Source organism: Scyliorhinus canicula, chromosome 1 (genome assembly GCF_902713615.1).
Source record: "Scyliorhinus canicula chromosome 1, sScyCan1.1, whole genome shotgun sequence".
NCBI classification, from domain to species: Eukaryota; Metazoa; Chordata; class Chondrichthyes; order Carcharhiniformes; family Scyliorhinidae; genus Scyliorhinus; species Scyliorhinus canicula.
The window spans coordinates 219,625,516-219,647,950 of record NC_052146.1 but is presented as its reverse complement, the minus strand read 5'-3'; the positions used below and the strand labels follow the sequence as shown (position 1 = coordinate 219,647,950).

The 22,435-nt window shown below is 44.1% G+C and overlaps 1 protein-coding gene across 1 annotated transcript in view; it reads right to left on the bottom strand.

Annotated features, from left to right (window-relative positions):
- Window positions 1–22,435, bottom strand: part of utrn (utrophin) — a 560,528-nt gene that overhangs the window by 367,024 nt on the left and 171,069 nt on the right. The window contains 5 exon segments of the mRNA XM_038808060.1: window positions 7,509–7,670; window positions 15,656–15,805; window positions 16,528–16,662; window positions 19,681–19,863; window positions 21,854–22,024. Of these exon segments, the coding sequence (XP_038663988.1) occupies window positions 7,509–7,670; window positions 15,656–15,805; window positions 16,528–16,662; window positions 19,681–19,863; window positions 21,854–22,024 (801 nt within the window).

The window sequence follows — 22,435 nt, the reverse complement described above, 5'->3', positions numbered from 1 at the left end:
CCCCCCCCACCCCCCCACCATCACCACCACCACCACCCCGATGAATGAAGCGTACGGCTCACAATGCCCCTCGGTGTCCCCGCAACAGAAGTTGGGCTACAACGGGAGGGGGCCCGGACATCAAACTCTTCACCCCCTATAAAGAATGGGCCCTGGAGGTCGCAGGGGTGGCCGAGGACAGTTTGGTCACTAATGTAGATATCGGCGTATGGCACAGAGGTGAGGATCCACCAGCTCCCACCCAGATGGCCTGTCACATGTGAGCTGTTAAAGCCATACAGACTGACCACCCCTCCAACTGACCATAGGTCCATTCTCCCTTCGGATCGTCATTCAACAGTGCTGATGCACAGCAGGTGGAGGCAGGAACCACAGGCAAAACAATAGATGGAGGACTGCAGGATCCCAGGACCCATCTGGGTACCAGTTAGATGCTGAGCCTCTGGAGCAGGTTTACCCGGAGCTAAGCCTCTGGAGCAGGTTTACCCTGAGCTGATGCAGTCGATATTCAGAGGGGATCCCGATTTTTCCTGGATTTTACGTCCCGTTGGGGAATGATTTCTGGCCGTTGTGAGGATGGAGACTCCTGCCCCCTATGCTTCAACTGCTTGTTGTTGCTCAGCGACATCATCCAAAACGCACAATCAGACAAAATCCAATACTATTTCACCATCGTTCTCAATCATCTCTGGTTTGTCACAATGCCTGTGCAACATTCAACAACACCTTTGTAACACCTTTTACAGAATGAAACATCCCAGGTGCTTCAGAGGAGCATTATGAAACAAGACATGATATCAAGCCAAAAAAGATAATGGGCAGGTGACAAGTTTAATCAAGGATTTATGTTTTCACGAGTGTCTTAAAAGGAGGATCACCAGGAGTGGAGGCAGAATGCTGTGATTCCCACCCTGTGACCTGAGTCCCCTCTGGGGACCATCCTCTGGGGTCACTGGGCCTGCTCAGGTATCCCAGGTTAAAAGGAGGAAAACAGGGTAGAGAGACAGAGGTTTAGGATGGGAGTTCTAGAGTTTGGGGCCTAGGCAACTGAAGGCACAGCCACCAATTATGGAGCAATAATAATTGGGAATGCTCAAGAGGTCATATTAGAGCATCACAGATATCTCAGACGGTTGTGGGGTTGAAGGTGATTACAGAAATAAGGAGGGGGGGTCAAGGCCACGGCGGGATTTGAAAAACAGAATGAGATTTTAAAATCAAGACATTGCTTGACTGGGTGTCAATTGAATCAGCAAGCACAGGGGAAATGGAACAAAGTGCAAGTTAAGACACAGGCTTAAATCCCCTGGGGGGGGGGGGAGATTTGCTAGTGCTCTTCGGGGGGGTTTAAACTATTTCAGCAGGGGGGTGGGAATCTAAATTGTAGTCCCAATGTACAGGATGTTGAGAGTAGTGAGGTCAGGGATAGGGTTAAAAGCTCGAAAGAGGGCACTGGCAAGCAAGACGCTGGTTTGAAGTGTGTCTACTTCAACGCCAGGAGCATCCGGAATAAGGTGGGTGAGCTTGCAGCATGGGTTGGTACCTGGGATCTCGATGTTGTGGCGATTTCGGAGACATGGGTAGAGCAGGGACAGGAATGGTTGTTGCAGGTTCCAGGATTTAGATGTTTCTGTAAGAACAGAGAAGATGGTAAAAGAGGGGGGGGTGTGGCATTGTTAATCAAGGAAAGTATTACGGCGGTAGAAAGGACGTTTGAGGACTCGTCTACTGAGGTAGTATGGGCCGAGGTTAGGAACAGGAGAGGAGAGGTCACCCTGTTGGGAGTTGTCTATAGACCTCCGAATAGTTCCAGAGACGTAGAGGAAAGGATTGCAAAGATGATTCTCGACAGGAGCGAGAGTAACAGGGTAGTTGTTATGGGGGACTTTAACTTTCCAAATATTGACTGGAAATACTATAGTTCGAGTACTATAGATGGATCAGTTTTTGTGCAGTGTGCGCAGGAGGGTTTTCTGACACAGTATGTTGACAGGCCAACAAGGGGCGAGGCCACATTGGATTTGGTACTGGGTAATGAACCCGGCCAGGTGTTAGATTTAGATGTAGGTGAGCACTTTGGTGATAGTGATCACAATTCGGTTATGTTTACTTTAGCAATGGGCAGGGATAGGTATATACCGCAAGGCAAGAATTATAGCTGGGGGAAAGGCAATTATGATGCTATTCGGCAAGATTTAGGATGTATAGGATGGGGAAGGAAACTGCAGGGGATGGGTACAATCGAAATGTGGAGCTTTTTGAAGGAACAGCTACTGCGTGTCCTTGATAAGTATGTACCTGTCAGGCAGGGAGGAAGTTGTCGAGCAAGGGAACCGTGGTTTACTAAGGAAGTTGAAGCACTTGTCAAGAGGAAGAAGGCGGCTTATGTTAAGATGAGACATGAAGGCTCAGTTAGGGCACTTGAGAGTTACAAGTTAGCCAGGAAGGACCTAAAGGGAGAGTTAAGAAGAGCGAGGAGAGGACACGAAAAGTCGTTGGCGGATAGGATCAAGGAAAACCCTAAGGCTTTTTATAGGTATATCAGGAACAAAAGAATGACTAGAGTAAGATTAGGGTCAATCAAGGATAGTAGTGGAAAGTTGTGTGTGGAATCAGAGGAGATAGGGGAAGCGTTAAATGGATATTTTTCGTCAGTGTTTACACTGGAGAAAGACAATGTTGTCGAGGAGAATACTCAGGTTCAGTCGACCAGGCTAGATGGAATTGAGGTTCACAAGGAGGAGGTGTTACCAATTTTGGAAAGTGTAAAAATAGATAAGTCCCCTGGGCCAGATGGGATTTATCCTAGGACTCTCTGGGAAGCCAGGGAGGAGATTGCAGAGCCTTTGTCCTTGATCTTTATGTCGTCTATGTCGACAGGAATAGTGCCGGAAGACTGGAGGATAGCAAATGTTGTCCCCTTGTTCAAGAAGGGGAGTAGAGACAACCCTGGTAATTATAGATCTGTGAGCCTTACTTCGGTTGTGGGTAAAATGTTGGAAACGGTTATAAAAGATAGGGTTTATAATCATCTTGAAAAGAAAAGTTGATTAGCGATAGTCAACACGGTTTTGTGAAGGGTAGGTCATGCCTCACAAACCTTATTGAGTTTTTTGAGAAGGTGACCAAACAGGTGGATCAGGGTAAAGCGGTTGATGTGGTGTATATGGATTTCAGTAAGGCATTTGATAAGGTTCCACAAGGTAGGCTATTGCAGAAAATAAGGAAGTATGGGATTGAAGGTGATTTAGCGGTTTGAATCAGTAATTGGCTAGCTGAAAGAAGACAGAGGGTGGTGGTTGATGGCAAATGTTCATCCTGGAGTTCAGTTACTAGTGGTGTACCGCAGGGATCTGTTTTGGGGCCACTGCTGTTTGTCATTTTTATAAATGACCTGGAAGAGGGTGTAGAAGGATGGGTTAGTAAATTTGCAGATGACACGAAGATCGGTGGAGTTGTGGATAGTGCTGAAGGATGTTATAGGATACAGAGGGACATAGATAAGCTGCAGAGCTGGGCTGAGAGGTGGCAGATGGAGTTTGATGCAGAAAAGTGTGAGGTGGTTCACTTTGGAAGGAGTAACAGGAATGCAGAGTACTGGGCTAGTGGCAAGATTCTTGGTGGTGTAGATGAACAGAGACCCTGAAAGTTGCCACCCAGGTTAATAGGGCTGTTAAGAAGGCATATGGTGTGCTAGCCTTTATCAGTAGGGGGATTGAGTTTCGGAGCCACAAGGTCATGCTGCAGCTGTACATAACTCTGGTGCGGCCGCTCCTGGAGTACTGCGTGCAGTTCTGGTCACCACATTATAGGAAGGATGTGGAAGCTTTGGAAAGGGTTCAGAGGAGATTTACTAGGATGTTGCCTGGTATGGAGGGAAGGTCTTACGAGGAAAGGCTCAGGGACTTGAGGTTGTTTTCGTTAGGGAGGAGAAGGCTGAGAGGTAACTTAATAGAGACATATAACATAGTCAGAGGGTTGGATAGGGTGGACAGTGAGAGTCTCTTTCCTCGGATGGTGATGACCAACACGAGGGGACATAGCTTTAAATTGAGGGGTAGTAGATATAGCACAGATGTCAGAGTCAGTTTCTTTACTCAGAGTAGTAGGGGTGTGGAACGCCCTGCCTGCAACAGTAGTAGACTCGCCAACTTTAAGGGCATTTAAGTGGTTGCTGGATAGACATATGGATGAAAATGGAATAGTCTAGGTCAGATAGGCTTCAGATGGTTTCACAGGTCGGCGCAACATCGAGGGCCGAAGGGCCCGTACTGCGTTGTAATGTTCAATGTTTTATAGGCAGCTGATGTTTAGCAATATCTTGATTAAACAACATCTGCTTGCATTTATAAAGTACCATGAATGTGAAAACTAAAGGCACTTCACAGAGGCATGAATAAATAATGCAGTGAGTCAAAAAAGGCAAAACGAGTGGCACAAACCTTGGTCAGAGAGGCAGACGGCTACGTGAATAGCAAAGTTCTAACGGTGTTCTTCCCGCAGCTTGAAAAGGTGCAGTTAAAGAGGGAATGGGTGACCACCAGAAGGACAAGGGGGTCAGGCATGCAAGGCAGCGATCCTTTCAGTGTATCGTACCAAGCTGCTACTCATTCTAAATACTGGTGACATTAATGTTTGCACATCTCGATGTAAATAACTTTAAGGGTACTGCATAGGTGCTCTCTTGCAAAATTCTCATTGTTCTGTTCATATTTATATTTTATTATGTATACCAAAAAAAATAAAACATTTTTTTTTTTTAAATGTTTGTACAAGGGAGTGAAAGCAGAGTGAAGTTCATGGCACCAGGATAGATCATCTGGACAAATGATGATTTGTATGGCTGTATGGCTCGAGGGTGCCATTGAAGCACAGCATGGCATTCTGAAGTGGGGAAGGTGAACAGCCAATGGTTGCAGTCCATATCAGCAGCAATGATATTGGCAGAAAAGGGGATGAGGTTCTGCACACAAAGTTTATGGAGCTAGGAGAGAGATTGAAAAGTAAGGCCACAAAGGTGGTAATGTCAATCTTGCTCCCACTACTACATGCTCCTGAGCACTGAAATAGGAAGATTGAGCTGATGAATATATAGCCATTGGAGGGAGGACCTTAGATTCCTAAAGCATTAAGACTACTTCCAGGGAAGGTGGGTCCTGTCCAAGCCGGGTGGGGTTGTATCTCAACAGGGTTGTATCAATATCTTTGCAGGTGGTTTTGTACATGCTGTTGGGAAGAGTTTAAAGCAGTTTTGGCAAGAGGACAGGAACCTTAGGGTCAACTCAGAAGTGAGACAAGAAAAGTTGAAATTGGATGGCAGAAAATTAGTCTGCATGTTTGGACGGCAGAGGAAAAAAAGGTTAGAAAATAGACAGAGCAGTTGGCCATGGTAAATTATATAAACCTCAATGTAAGAAGTCTAGGAAATAAGGCTGAGAAATAAATAAGCTGAGAACGCAGCCTGACACATAGAAGTACGATATTATAACTATTACTATGACATGGTTGAAGGACAGAAATGGCAGCTCAACATTCCTGGTTAAAAGGGCTTTCAGATGAAAAGTGGGGCCAAGAAAAAATATTGCAAAATAAAATGAAGGAAAGCCCAAAGATTATTTTTTTTTTAACAAGTGCATAAATAGCAAGTGAATATTAAAAAAGACATAGATAATCAAAGACTGTCAGCATGGATTTGTTAAGTGAAGGCCATGGCTGGCTAACATGATTAAACCTTTTGAGTAGGTAACAAGAAGGGTCGATGAGTGTAGTGCATCTGAAGTTTATATGGAGTTTATAATAATAACAATCTTTATTGTTGTCACAAATAGGTTTACATTAACACTGCAATGAAGTTACTGTGAAACTCCCCTAGTCTCAGCACTTTGGCGCCTGTTCGGGTACACAGAGAGAATTCAGAATGTCCAATTCACCTAACAAGCACATCTTTCGGGACCTGTGGGAGGAAACCGGAGCACCCGGCGGAAACCCACGCAGACACGGGGAGAATGTGCAGACTCCACACAGACAGTGAACCAAGCCAGGAATCACACCCGAGTCCCTGGCACTGTGAAGTATCAGTGCTAACCACTGTGCTACCGTGAATTTAGCAAGGCTTTTGATAATGTTCCACATGGCGGACTGCTCACAAAGTAAAAGACCATGGGATCCAAGGGCGAGTGATACATTACCTCAGAGCAGGAAGCAAAGAGTCCATGAGTGCTTTTGAGACTGGTAGGCTGTTTCCATTACCACCTTTGCTTTTTGTGGTATATATCAATGATTCAGACTTTAATGTAGGGGTTATAATTGACAAGTTTGTGGATAATAGGAAAATTGCCCATGTAATTCATAGAATCATAGAATTTACAGTGCAGAAGGAGGCCATTCAGCCCATTGAGTCTGCACCGGCCATTGGAAAGAGCACCAGACTAAAGCCCACACCTCAATCCTATCCCTGTAACCTAAATTTTCTGGACTCTAAGGAAAATTTAGCATGACCAATCCACTTAACCTGTACATCCTTGGGCTGTGGGAGAAAACCAGAGCACCCAGAGGAAGATGAAAGCTACAAACGTGCGAATGTATCAATGAACCAGTCAGGTGGCAAAGTATTAAATGGGGTTCAATTTGAAGAACTGTGAGGTAATGCATTTGAGGACGTTTAACAAGATAAGGAATTACACAATAAATAGTCTGAGACCAAAGTGTATAGAAACAAAGAAACCTTGGAGTTTATATCAACAGATTTCTCAAGATGCCTGGAAAGGTAGATAAAGTGGTCAAGAAAGCATTAATTTTATTTTTATTTGTTCTTGAGAAATGGACGTCACTGGCAAGGCCGGTATTTACTGCCAGAACAGAGGTTAGTTGCCTTTATTGAACAAGGTGTAGAATAAGTGCTGCAAGGTGATGTTGCAACTGTATGAAACACTCGTTAGGCCACAGTTGAGTATTACATGCAGTTCTTGGCACCATGCTGTAAGGAAGCTGCGGTTGGCCTGCACTGGAAAATTTTAGTTAAGAGGAAAGTTTGGATAAGCTGAGGTTGTTTTCCTTGGCACAGGGGATCTGACAATATACTATTGAAGTGTATAAAATTATGAAGGGTCAAGATGGAACTGATAGGAGGGACCTATTCCCTCTTGTTTGAGGGGTCAAAAGCCACAGAATCACAGAATTTACAGTGCAGGAGGCCATTCGGCCCATCGAGTCTGCACCAGCCCTTGGAAAGAGCACCCAACCAAACCCCACACCTCCACCCTAACCCCATACTTCCACCCTATCCCCACCTTACCTTTTTTGGCAAAAGCAAGAGACCATAGACTTAGCTGGATGGCTTTGCTGGCCAGATAATGCTCCCGTAACGCACCGTCGGACATTCTACGACATTAAATTCACTATATAAATGTAAATTGTTGTGGGGTAGTCCAGAAAATAACATGGAGTGGGTGGGGTGATGGCGAGTTCTTTATATTAATTATACACATTAAAAGAAACATTTCTCTAACCTGAGCTTCCTGTGGCATCTGCAAAGCATCTATGCAGTCCGTTAGATACAAGGTTAACTGTTTATCTAGCAGTCCAAGTGACTCCTGCAGATCATGCATCCGCTGTTCATTTTCTTGAGACATCTGTAAATGTTGCTCCAGTGAAATCTGCTTGCTCACAGCCTAGAAAACAAACAGAAGAGGTCTGGTAACAATCTACTACATGGAAACATTATACAACGCACAAATTGGAAAATGTTGCTTACAATCTCAGAACGAAGAAATATGACACAGAGAGGGAAGTTCTCAGGTTGAAGCCCATCTACGAGCGAACAATGGCTACAACATCACAAACAAGTCACTTTAACTAGGATTAAGAATCACACGGCAGAAGTGTTACATTAGAAAGAGGATGACTTCATAGGATTAAAATCATTTTAAAAACACTTAATTTAAAAAATACAAATAAAGGTAGAAAATTTAACATGTTTCTAAACGATTGTGGGGATCAGACGTGTTTGAAGAGCAGTATAGTTTAGGGATCAGATTGATCTATGGTTTCTTAAAAATTCTTTCACAGGTATGGCGTCGTGGCTGGACCATTTTTTTTTACTCATCCTTAATTGCCCTCAAGATGATGGTGGTGAGATGTCTTCTTGAAGTCACTTGCAGTGCAGTGTCAGAACTGACTAGCTGAAGGAGTCAAAGAGTTAACCTGGGCCAATTTCAAATGTAGGGCCCGATCAAACCAAATGGAAACAGAATCCCACAGCAAGCGGGTATAGCTGCATATTTCCCAGTGTTCGAACTGCACAGAAACACAATGCTATCTTACTCAGCTCTGGTTAGATACGGGGCCTCAGCAGGGAACGTGCGGGCAGGGGCCACACTTAATCCCATTCCCTGCACTGAGGAGACCCGGTCGGTGAAACTCCTCAATGCAGGGAGAGATTGGGACACCATTTTTAAATGGCATCCCAATCTCTCGAGCCCCCAATGTAACCCCCAAACACCCCCCAAGCTGGAACTCACTAAGGGATTCCATGACCCCCCCCCCCCCCAATACTGGTATAGGGCACCCCCCCTTAACCCCCATTGTACAAAACTGTACAGTGCCAGCCCGGCACCCCAGCAGCGCCTCCCGGGCAACTTGGCTGTGCCAGGCTGTCACCCAGTTGGTACTGCCAGGGTGCCAGCTGGCACTGTCAGGGTGCCACCCTGCACAGACGTCAAGCATCTAGGGGCCTCCGATCCCCTGGCAGACACCCACCCGTTTGTGGTACTGAATGGCGCTCGCCCTTTTCTCTAAGACAATGGGATCGCCCTCAGGGAACTGCATATTAGAGTGAGACCAGCTCTCTCACTCTAATCTGCAGATTTGGCAAAAGGTGATCCCGCCCATATTGGGCTGGCTTCACATTGCAACATCTCATGAAATCATGTGAGATCTTGCGAGGCGGGGTCTCCCAGCATTTACTGACCATGTTGTGCTGCGACAGGCTGCTTTTCGGGCGCAGAATGGCCAGTAGATCGCACCCATACTATACTGCTACAAGATTGAGGGATAATTAACTGCAGTGATGAATATAGTGGTATCCCAACGGCTGAGGTATTATGAAGGCCAACCTTCTCAACATTGTCCCTTGCTGGAGATAATAATAATCTTTATTGTCACAAGTAGGCGTACATTAAACACTGCAATGAAGACCCTCAGGTTAAATCACCACCAGTCAACTCTTTTTCGCTCAACAGGGAAAGCAGCCTATGGTCCTCTGAGACTATGGCAACTTTCATTTATTTCACTATCCCACAAAAGATGTTTCTAGAAACTTACCTCCAAGGAAATTTGTTTAGAATAAATGATCATTTTACCTATAAGCAACATAATTTCCATAACCAAATTCAAAAATACTCTTTTCTCTGAATCCATTGTTATTTAAAATGCTTCATAGAGTCATAAAGGTCTACAGCACATAAAAAAGCTCTTCAGCTCATCACGTCTGTGACGGTAAAAAACAATCACCTAACTATTCTAATCCCATTTTCTAGCAATTGGCCAATTGCCTTGTGTGCCTTGGCATTGCAAGTACATATGTAAATATACCTCTTAAATGTTATGACGGTCTCTGTATATCACTTTTTCAGGCAGTGAGTTCTAGACTCCCACCACCCTCTGGGTGAAAAATATTTCTTCACATCCCCTCCAAACCTTCCGTCCCTTACCTGAAATCCAAGCCCTCTGGTCATTGATCCCTCCTAGGGGAAAAGTTTCTTCCTGTCTACTCTATCATGCCCCTCATAATTTTATACATCTCAATCATGCGCCCCCCCCCCCCCCCCCCCCTCTCAGTCTTCAGTCTCCTCTGCTCCAAGGAAAAGAATCCATCTAACCAATCTCTCTTCACAACTAAAATTCTCCAGTACAGGCAACATCCTGGTAAATCTCCTCAACCACTCCACTGCTACCATAGCCATCCTATAATGTGGATTCCAGAACTGCACACAATACTCTAGCTATGGACTAACCAACGTTTTATATACAGTTTCTGCATAACCTCCCTGCTCTTAAAATCTATGCCTTGGCTAATAAAGGTAAGTATACCATAATATCTATCTGCTCTGCCACCTTAAGGGACCAGTGTACATGCACATCAAAGACCTTCTGATCCTCGGTGGTTCCCAGGGTCCTGCCGTTTATCGTGAATTCCTTTGCCTTGTACGTCTTGCCTAAGTGCATCACCGGGTTTAGGGGCTGGTTCAGCACACTGGGCTAAATGGCTGGCTTTTAAAGCAGACCAAGGCAGGCCAGCAGCATGGTTCAATTCCCGTACCAGCCTCCCCGAACAGGCCCCGGAATGTAGCGACTAGGGGCTTTTCACAGTAACTTCATTTTATGCCTACTTGTGAAAATAAGCGATTTTCATTTCATTTAATCTCACACTTATATAGATTGAATTTGCCACCGATCAGCTCATTTGACCAGCCCATCTATATCCTTCTGTAACCGATGGTTATCCTCCTCACTATTTACCACCCCAATTTTCGTATCGACTACAAACCTACTGATCAACCCTCCTACATTCATGTGTAAATCATTTATGTAAACCACAAACAGTAAGGGTCCCAACACTGATCCCTGCGGGATCCCAGTGGACACAGGTTTCCAGTCAGAAAAACACCCCTCGACCATCACCCTGTTTCTTGCCACTCAGACAGTTCTGGATCCAATTTGCCAAATTTCCTTGGATCCCATGGGCTTTAAAGTCAAGTCTCCCATGTGGGACCTTATCAAAAGCCTTGCCGAAGTCCAAGTAAGCCTATGTCAAATGCATTTTTATTCAATCAAGTTGGTCAGAAATGACCTCCCGTTAACAAAACCATGCTGACTGCTCTTTATTAATCCCTGCCTCACCAAAGGCAGACTAATTCTTGCTCTGAGAATTGCTTTCAATAGTTCCCCCGGCACTCAGGTTAGACTGACTGTCCTGTAGTTTCCTGGTTTATCTCTTCCTCCATTCTTTTTTTTTATAAATGTTTTTATTGGATTTTTTTGGTCTTCATCCCTTCTTGAATAAAGGTACCACATTGGCTATTCTCCAATCCTTTGGCACCTCTCCTGTGGCCAGAAAGGAATTGAAAATTATCGCCGCGACCATGCCATTTCCTCCCTTGCCTCACTCAACAGCCTGGGATACATTTCATCCAGCCAGGGAGGTTTATCTACTTTTAAGCCTGTCAGACCACTCTAGAACCTCCTCTTTGTCTATGTTAACGTATTTAATTGTATCTAGTTCATCATAGAATCATAGAATTTCTACGAGTGCAGAAGGAGGCTATTCGTACCACCGAGTCACTCTTCCTGATTTCTATACCCACATTGTCCCTCTCACGAGTGAGCACCGACACTAAGTATTCATTCAGAACCGCTCTTTTTCTTTTTTGGAACATGTTGGCCCTGAACTCTCCCTATTCCCTTCTTGAATGTGTCCCACTGTTCGGTCACAGATTTACATAAAAGTGTCTGCTCCCAGTCCACTCTGGTCTAATCAGATCTGATCTTATTAAAATCAGTCTTCCCTTAGTTTAGAACTTAGATCTTAGGCCCATCCTTGTCCTTTTCCATAACAATCTTGAATTGTACATAGTTATGATCATTGAATGCAAAATGCTCCCCCACTGATACTTCAACCTCTTGCCAGCTTCGTTACTGTAAATTAAGTCCTGACCACCCCCTCTCTTATAGGTTCTTCTACGTATTGGCTGAAAAAGTTCTCCAGGATGCATTTTAAGAATTCTGCTTCCTCTAAATCTTTCACACTACAACTACCCCAGTTAATGTTGGGGAAGTTGAAAATCCTGTACTATCACTCCCTTATTCCCTTTTAATATTCTCTGAAATTTGCCTACATAATGCTCTTCAATTTCTCTCGGACTATTAGGAGGGCTGCAGAACCCTCCCAGCAATGTGATTGCTATTTTTGGTTTTTAGGTTCTACTCACATGGCTTCATTTCAAGAGCCTTATAAGATGTTGCCTCTTCTTACTGTTTAATTGATTCCCCATCTCTTTTACCTCCTTCCCTGTCTAACTGAAGAGCCGATGTCCTGGAATATTGAGCTGCCAATCCTGCCCCTCTCTGAACCATGTCTCAGTGACAGCAATTACATCTTACTCCCACGTTTTAATTTGTGCCCCCAACTTGAGGAAGTGAGCAATAGGGTGGACAGTAGGACCCTGAGGGTAATGTGTTCACAGACAGAACAAAGGAGAGAGCAGAGCAAAGCATGGCTCGGGGGATGGTAACCTCGTGGTGAGCATGCTGAAAAGGATGCTGGGTTACCATGCAAAGTGACCAATTAGGATATAAGGCCAGGTCAGGAGGTGTATAGAATGACCAATGGGAAGCTTATATGTGAATCTTACTATGATTTTGAATATATCTGTAGAAAATTGTGCGCTCTCTCTCGCTCTTACTCCTGGATGTTGCAGAAGACAGTATGTGTGTCCTGTAGCTCTATGGATTGATGCAGCCTTGCAAGTTAGTTATTATTAAATGATATGATACCTGCAAATCCATCTCAGATTTTAGTGAATCTAGACTGACAGCAAATTAACCAGGAATTAACAAACTCATCTGCCTTGTTTGTCAAGACTCCTTGCATTCAAACCAGTTATGTCCAATCTTGCCAAACTCCCTTGCGACTGGGGACCTCCCTCCGGGCCCTCGCCACGGCAGCACTCCCATCCCCACCCAAAAAACACTCCAGCAGCCCAGTGGTGACAGCCACCCTCCAATCCTGGAACCAACTGCGGCAGCAATTTGGCCTGACCAAAATGTCAGACAAGGCTCCCATCTGCAACAACCATAGGTTCACACCAGCACTGACTGACGCCACCTCCAAAAGGTGGAGGCAGGACGGAGGGACACTGGCAGTCAGGGACCGATACACGGACGGCAGGATCGCAACACTGGACGAACTGACAGAGAGATTTCGGCTAGCCAGGGGGAACGAGCTACGGTATCTGCAGCTCAAAAACTTCTTACGAAAGGAGACAAGGACGTACCCACAACCGCCACGACAGACACTACTGGAAGACCTACTGGACGCAAGTATCCTAGATAAAGGGAACTGTAGCGACATGTATGACTGACTGGTAGAAAGGGCCGACATCGTACTGGACGCAACAAGAAAGAAATGGGAGGATGACCTGGGGATTGAGATAGGGTGGGGACTCTGGAGCGAAGCACTGCGTAGGGTCAACTCCACCCCCACGTGCGCAAGGCTCAGCCTGACGCAACTAAAAGTGGTACATAGAGCCCACTTAACAAGAAACCGTATGAGTAGGTTCTTCCCGGAGGTGGAGGACAGATGTGAACGGTGCCAAAGAGGCCAGGCCAACCACGCCCACATGTTCCGGTCTTGCCCCAGACTTGTGGAGTACTGGACAGCCTTCTTCGAGGCTATGTCCAAAGTGGTGGGGGTGAGGGTGGAGCCATGCCCGAAAGTGGCGGTCTTCGGGGTTTCAGATCTATTCCTGGGGAGGAGGGCGGACGCCCTTGCCTTTGCCTCCCTGATCGCCCGCCGTAGAATCCTGTTTGGCTGGCGGTCAGCAGCACCACCCAGAGCTGCAGACTGGCTGTCCGACCTCTCGGAATCTCTCCAAATGGAGAAAATCAAATTCGCCATCCGAGGGTCAGACGACGGCTTCCAGGGGTTTGCTCTCATGGTTTTATGCTTATTTCTTTTTCTTGTTAATTTATTGTTTTTGTATTGGAGGGGAGGGGTTACTGTTTTTCTCTGTTGTGATCAAATTTGTTGTTGAAAACTTGAATAAAAATTATTCCAAAAAAAAAAGGAAGGACAAAGCCGCAAGCGACAGTCTGATGGCAAGCTAAGGCCCAAAACCAATTGTAAATAAATGCCTACAAACATGTGCCTCGGCCATATTGGGATATGTAAAATATGTATGCCGGTTAAAGGGGGTGGTCACAGTTGTTATTATGAAGATGCGTGCCTGTAAATATACATGTTAATTTTTGCGTGTTTTTTTTTCTAATGATTTGTAATTTGTTGGATATAAAATATGAAAACTCAATAAAAAACATTTCCACAAAAAAAAAACTCCCTTGTGACTTAACTGGCCTATAACGTCTATGCCTTCCTGACTCACTTGCCGTCACTTCCCATTTGGGCCATGCATCTCCCCTCGTGAACATTCTCTCAGGATCCCACCACACTGCCAAGTTAGCCTAAGCCTTCCGCAACAGAATTAGCAAAGTTCCCTGCAAGGACACTAGTCGCATTTCGGTTCAGATGCAACCCATCTGCCTTGTACAGATCCCACCATCCCCAAAATCTCCCAGAAATCTAGAGCTCTCCCTCCTTCACCATCTCTCCAGCCACGTGTTCATTTGGGCTAGCCTCCTATTTCTATGCTCACTACCACAAGGCACCGGAAGTTCAGATATTACTACCTTCTGGGTCCTGTTTTTTAAATCGCCTTCCCAGCTCCCTAAATTCTGTTTGCAGGATCTCATCCCTTTTCTGTCTATATGGTTAGTATCAATCTGTACCACAATATGTTTGTCTGTCCTCCCCCTTCAGAATGCCCTGCAGCCGTTCTGTGACATCCCTGACTCTGGCACCAGGGAGGTAACATACCATCCTGGAGTCTCTTTTGTGGCCACAGAAACCGCCTGTCTGTTCCCCTTACAACGGAACCACTATAGCCCTGCCGTTCTTACTTCTCCCCTCTTGTGCAGCAGACACACCCATAGTGCCATGAAGTTGTGCGCTTTCTGCCTGTTGAATGAAAATGAAAATCGCTTATTGTCATGAGTAGGCTTCAATGAAGTTACTGTGAAAAGCCCCTAGTCGCCACATTCCGGCGCCTGTCCGGGGAGGCTCGTACGGGAATCGAACCGTGCTGCTGGCCTGCTTCAAAAGCCAGCGATTTAGCTGAGTGAGCTAAACCAGCCCCTTCACCTGCGGTCTGCCTACCACAACTTGCTCAGCATTGCGATGCTCCACAGTAAATCTGCCCTCAACTCCAGCTCCGAAATGCAGTTAGCCAGTAGCTGCAGTTGGACACACGTCCTGCATACGTGGTCACCAGAGACAACTGAAGCTTCCATGATTTGCCACATAGTACAGGAGGAACATATCACAGGTGAGAGCTTTCCTGCATGACTACCTTTAAGCCTCTTATTTACTTCCTTTTTTAACAAAAAAGTATGCTTATATAAGAAAACATTTCAAACTGATTATCAGGTTAGCTCTATGTTCAACCATATTATCTGAAGGCGAAAAGAACTTGGAATTTCAGGGTGCTTGCGAGTTATATTAGGTAATAATCATGGAAATAGATTTGCTCTCCAAAGTGGAACACTTGAATGCTGATTTGATGTTCAGCTTGCTACTCAGTTTCAGCAGCCTCACAACCCAGCAGTAAAATTCTATAGGCTTTCATGAGTGCGCAATAAACTTGTAATTCTATATAATTTGTTGCAGTCTGTCCATTCAGAAAAATAAAAGTAGTCAGGCAATTAATCTAGAATAAAATACCTCCTCCATCAATGGCTCAAATTTCATGAACATACAAGCAACTGTATCAGAGCGTTTTATGATCAGCAGAGCAAGACTACTGCGATGCCGAGGGCCTCCTACCTGATGACTGAGCTCTTCATATCGAGCGTTAAATACCTCCAGCTTTTCACTTATAAGCTCATCCAAAATTCCACCATCAATCAATGTTTGGCCCAGTTCACGGATCTGTGTTCGATTATCAGCTGGATGGCGCAGCACAGACTCGAGACACTAATGGGTGGATAATAAAGTACAGAGCAAAGTAACTGAAATGATTCTCACAGCCAAGTCGTGTCAGAGGTCAATGAAGTAAGAGTAGTGAATAGCTGAAGTCATGGGAACCTTTTTAGCCAGAGACAACTTAGTAAACAGTTCCAAAAATACTAAATAGAACGTGAACATTGTGTATTAAAATACCAGTACATCAGTACATCTAATAAATGCAGCATTTTTAACCATATCACGACCAGCCAAAACAAAGCCACTGCAAAATCTCTTTGCATTACATGAGTGCATTCAAGGAAGAATATGCCACCATCTGGGATGGGAAGAGCACATTGTTGTATGAAGTTCATCAAGTGCATCATCTCCAAGTGCAGAACACTATGTTCTTTAAATTAGAGATTTGACACACTACCCTGCAATAACCTTTTTAATTATTATTTATTATATGCATGCTGGCTAGCAAGAGGACATAGTGCTTCATTCACCCCCAGATAATGAAGTAATTAACCTTCTGCAAGACCTGGTTGGGTCCTAACTCGAGATTCAGGAGATATTTACATATAACTGCAAAATTGGCAAAACATATATGCCACAGCTGTCATGTAAACACATCCTAAATGAGTTCCCCTTAAGTTGTAATATCCTATTTACCTGGATAGAAGGTGTTTGCATTTAATTTAAGACTGTTTTATTTCAAGCTGCATCTGAATTTTCAATAAACACGTTACCTCAAGTGTTTCACTGACAGCTTCAGGGCTGTCTGGTACATTCTCTGTAGTACACAACATCTCTTCCAGATTCTTTAACCAGTTGTTTTCTATTTCTAAGTAATGGAGTAACTCACACCAGCAAGACCATACTTCCTGTGACAGAGAGGGAAAAGCAAGAAGTTTCAGTTAGATTGGGTAAAAAAAACTTCTTCTCAGATGGCAGTATAGCAGATATTTTGTTAACCAAGGTGCAATGAGTAGACTGTGCTGAGGTAAGTGACAATCAGTTGGGATAGGGAGAGGCAGTGGAGGGGGGGGGAGAAGCTTCTGAGCCCCTGAAGAGAAATACAGATAGCAAGCTGGCAGGTCTGTCAATTCACTTTTACCCAAGGACACTTTTACCCCACTCACCAGTGTGCAGTAGGATGAAAAGATGCTAATGTGTGAACAAAAGCACCATTTTCCATCAATACTGAAATATCACAAAACCATTACTAACAGACCTCTTGCGAAAGGAGGGAGGCCACCATAGGGGTGTGCAGGAGAGAATGGGAGGGTCAGAACAGCAGGGGTGAGACACCAGGGGGCAGGACAGAGTGGTTTGGGAGAGCAGAGGGGGGCAGATCGGGAGAGTAAGAGAAGGTGCGGGTGTCGGGCGGTAAGGCATGGGGTCAGGAGAGGGTGGGTCAGGAGAGCTGGAGGGGTCAGGAGAGCTGGAGGGGTCAGGAGAGCTGGAGGGGTCAGGAGAGCAGAGTGTTTCAGGTCAGGGGGCAGGCGAGAGGCAGTGAGAAAAAGGACTCCAAGGGAAGGACGGATCATCCGTGGATATCTGAGGAAGTTAAAGGTATTACCAAATTAAAGAAAAAGTACATGATTCTGCAAAATGAGTAGTGGTTTAAAAGACTGGACAGAATATAAAGACTAGCAAAGAATGACAAAAGAATAATGAGAGAGAAATTGGAGTATGAGAAAGTTAGCTAAAAATATATAAAACAAATGGTAAGTTTTCTATAGATACTTAAAAAGAAAAAAATGTAACATGAGTGTTGGTTCCCTAGAGAGTGGAAATAGGGAATTAATAATAGGAAATTTAAAAATGGCAAATTAATTGAACAGATATTTTGAGTCTGTCATCACTGGTGAGGGTACAAAGGATATCCAAGAAATAATTGTGAAGCAGGAGGTGAAACGGATGGAGGAATTTAAAACAGTTACAATCACCAGCGAAGTACCTGTGGTCATATGTAGGACAGACCAGGGAAGGACAGCAGATTTCCTTCGTAAAAGGACATTAGTGCACCAGTTGGGTTTTTACCACAATCTGTAATAATGTCATTGTCTACTAGCTTTTAATTCCAAATGTTTTATTAATTTAAACTTCAATTCCACCAGTTGCCACGATGGGATTTGAACCTACACCCTGGGAACATTAGCCTGGGCTTCTCGATTATCAGTTCAGTGACATTACCATCACACCACCCATCTTCCCCCAACCTTGATTTCTTTGAGGAAGTAGGAAGCAGCATGGATAAAGGAGAATCTGTGGATGTGGTGTACTTAGATTTCCAGAAAGCATTTGACAAGGTGCCACATCAAAGGTCACTATTCAAAATAAGAGCTCATGTGCAGAGGATAACATATCAGCGTTGATAGAGGATTCGTTAGCAAATAGAAAATAGGGGAGAATAGGGGACGAGGAGCGGCCTCCAACGCCGTCATGAAACACTCCGGGTTTCACGACGGCGTCGGCCGTTGCGGAGAATTTCGCCCAAGGAGTCTGCAAGGGGACACAGATATGTTACGTGAGTGGCAACAATTTGGCAGATGTGGAAAAATATGAACTTCTCCACCTAGGCAAGAAGATTAGAAAGGCAACATATTATTTGAATGGAATGAGATTGGAGAACTTATAAGGGGATCAGGGTAACCTGATACATGAATCAGATAAAGTTAGTATGCAGGTACAAGTGATTAGGATGGCAAATGAAATGTTGTAGTTTATTGCAAGGGGAATAGAATATAAAATTAGAGATGTTTTTAACAGGTATACAGGGCATTCGTGGTACCACATCTGGAGTACTGTGTACAGCTTTGGTCTCCTTATTTAAGAAAGGATATAAATGTGTTAGATGCAGTTCAGAGAAGGAAGGTTAACTTGACTAATATCTTGGCTGGAGGGCAGGGTTATCTTATAAGGAAAGGATAGAAAGGTTGGGCCTGTGTCCATTGGAATTTAGAAGGAAGGATAATCTTTTGAAACATATGAGATCCTGAGGGGACTTGACAGGGCGGATGGTAAACGGACGTTTCCTTTGTTACCTGTATGAAGCTACTTTTTCTATTTGTACCAGTGTCACCAGGTTTTGGAGTGGTGCTCCTAAACTGCAAGGACAACCATAAAGTCAGTGCTGCTTGCATTCATCCAATGAGGGAGTCAAGTGTGACATATTTTGCATTTAGATTTTTCTGGACATCAGACCTAATGAGGTTTCCAATTGGTAACCACCAGATGTTCAAGTTGAGCTTTAAAATCAGCTTTAAAGCATCACACACATACGCTATGCTCTTTCCTCTGATTTTGAACGGTTTTGAGCTCTCCCCTCTTCAGAAACTTTGCTCTAACCCCTCAGGAATGCCATTCGACAGGATATAACTATTCAAAATACTATTCCTCACTAATGCCACTCAATAGGAGATAACCTGCTCCTACTCCTCACTAACGTCACTTAACAGGGCAGCACCGTGGCGCAGTGGGTTAGCCCTGATCCCGAGGTCCCAGGTTCGATCCCGGTTCTGGGTCACTGCTCGTGTGGAGTTTGCACATTCTCCCCGTGTTTGCGTGGGTCTCACCCCCACAACCCAAAGATGTGCAGGGTAGGTGGATTGGCCACGCTAAATTGACCCTTAATTGGAAAAAATGAATTGGGGACTCTAAATTTAAAAAAAAATAAAAACTAATATCACTTAACACAACATAATCTCTTTCAGCCCCTTACTAATGCCACTCAACTTGCACAAGCAGGTGTGAGCTGACTCTCTAGCTGCCTTCCCTGGATACCTCCACCAACCATCAAGAATAGAAAATGATTTGCATTGTACCAAACGGCACTAACACATGTCATCACTGGAACATCCTTTTATTTTGATTAAAGTGTAATCACAACTCCTCACCTTTAACGTCAGGTACTTTCGTTCAACCCGATCACAAAGCCTCTTGTAATTCTCCAACACAGCCTGAAGATCCCGGGACATTATTTCCTGATCACTGGGTGACACTTTCTTAAGAACTGTATTTATATTGTCTTTCAGAATCTTCACTCTAACTTCTTTCTGCAGCACCTCCTCTTTTGCCCGCTGCAGGGAAAAAGTCATGTGGTTATTCTTCAAATAAACCTCAAAAAAGAGCAAAATCTTCTCTCTGCCCGATGTCCATACATCTACACTTTACAAACTTCAATCATGTTCTGGCTCAGGTGCTTCAATTTAGGGACATTTGCCCAGTGTTTGCACTGTCGCCCTGCCCAACATTTGCTAACAGCACAGGCCTGAGACCCTGTGACCTTGCTTCTATAATGTCCTGGACTTTACTGAAGGCAAATTTGATCTTAAACAATTAAAATGTCAAAATTTCTAACAAGAATTATTTTGGCCATTTGTTACTCATTTGGCTGCCCTTTCAAATCTTCAGGCTTCTCACAAGCCCACTTTGTTTCAAGTCTCTCATTTTTTTTTGCCAGCACAGACACAATAAGCTGAATGGCCTCATTCTGTGCCATAACTTTTCCATCGTTCTATGTTACCATCCCAGCTGATGTTAATACTGAACAAGTCAGATCCCAAAGTGAAACCTGGCTTGTCAGACCCCACCTTTTATTATTTGCAAAAAGAAAACTGGAGGTAAGCTACTTTAAAAATTCACAGGAGTCGGCTGATGAACTTTTAACAAAAAATAATACATTTATTCAACCAGAAAAATAAACTATATTACACAAGACCAAAAAGTTGGAAGGATCTCAATACATGCACAAGAAAAGTATTCAAAAATTCATGGCTCATTCACTCTAGCTACATCTTTATAGACACACACAAATTTGGAAAGATAACACAGTGTACAATATCTATACCTTATACTCTAATATTCAAGCTAAGTACATGATACATGCAAATTAAAAAGCTAACTATAGTCAGACATACAACACTACTAAATAAATTACTGGTGCGACCAATGCAGATTATATAGATTTGTTAACAACTCATTGAGACCATTATTGCACTGTGAGCCAACTGGTCTTACTGAAACCGTCTTTTGCACCAGGGTCTCCAATCTCCACTTAATAATTTTTATTATTGTCACAAGTAGGCTTACATTAACTCTGTGATGAAGTTACTGTGAAAATCCTCCAGTTACCACATTCCGGCGCCTGTTTGGGAGCACTGAGGGAGAATTCAGAATGCCCAAATTTTTATTTTTATTTTTGAAAATTTAGAGTACCCAATTCATTATTTCCAATTAAGGGGCTAAAATTTAGCGTGGCCAATCCACCTAGCTTGCACATCTTTGGGTTGTGGGGGCGAAACCCACACAAACACGGGGAGAATGTGCAAACTCAACACCGACAGTGAGCCAGAGCTGGGATCGAACCTGGGACCTCAGCGCCGTGAGGCCGCAGTGCTAACCCACTGCGCTGCCCTGAGAATGTCCAAATTACCTAACAGCACATCTTTCGGGACTTGTGAGAGGGCACCGGAGAACCCGGAGGAAATCCACACAGACACGGGAAGAACGTGCAGACTCCACACAGTTAGTGACCCAAGCCGGGAATTGAACCCGGGACCCTGGCGCTGTGAAGCAACAGTGCTGTCCACTGTTCTACCATACATTCAAAACTTGCCTGGGAATTCTCTCCCACACATCACTCTCACTTGGGTGATTTCAGCCAAGATTGACCTCCAGGATTTAATCTCGCCGTCGTCGATTCTTTTCTCCTGGATCGCTACATATACTCAAGCTTCACCTTCCGGGCACACTTTCAGATCTTTGGCCATGTCAATCAGAACACCACTGCTCCAAAAAGGATACCTTTGTTCTTTTGACCCGCAGCAGAGTCACCAACCTTTGGCTTACCCCTCAGAATTTCAGGCTTCTCTGAAGCCCATTTTGCTACCAGCAGCTCTCTATGTTTAGTTCTGAGCCTATCACTCTACTCCTTTTACTTAACTTGATTTAACAGGATTTGTTTTTGATATCTGCCTTTGTCCCTTAGTTCCCAAACACCGAGGTAGGCAGTTGAGTTTTGCAACATTCATACCTCATCATTTTTAGAAGCAGCACGTTACATCTTACCTTCATCTCCTCCAATGAAGTCTCTAATTCCTCAGGTGACTTGTACTCAAAGTCCTTCTCTAAATATTCCTCTTCGGCCTGCATGGTCCACTTACGCATCTCTGCAAGATCTTTCCTCAAGTTCAATGTCTTCTCCTGCCCTTCAGACAATCTAGTCTGCTGAGACTTAATCTGAAAAGATAGAAACATGAATAAACTTTAGCATTACTTGCGATTACACACAGGAGTCTGTAACTAAGGAACCAAGAAAAGTGCACTCCAACTCTGCAGCATCAAAGTCATATAAAGTAAGTAACATTAGGCACCTTTTAAATGACTGTACAAGAGGTGCATTATTAAGGGATTAAGGAAAAAATCTGAAATCTGTCACTTAACCCAGAAAGAACTACTGTAAATATAAATTAATAGAATAAGTACTTTATTCAAGGAAGGTTTTGAGATGCAACAGTAAAGGATCTGGAAAGTTCAAAAACATAAACACTGAAATATAATTAGAGAAAAGTAGTTCAGGTAACATCAGCACACCTTAATTGTGCACAACATCAAGACCTTCGCCTTCATGCCAGGCGTATTACTCCTTAC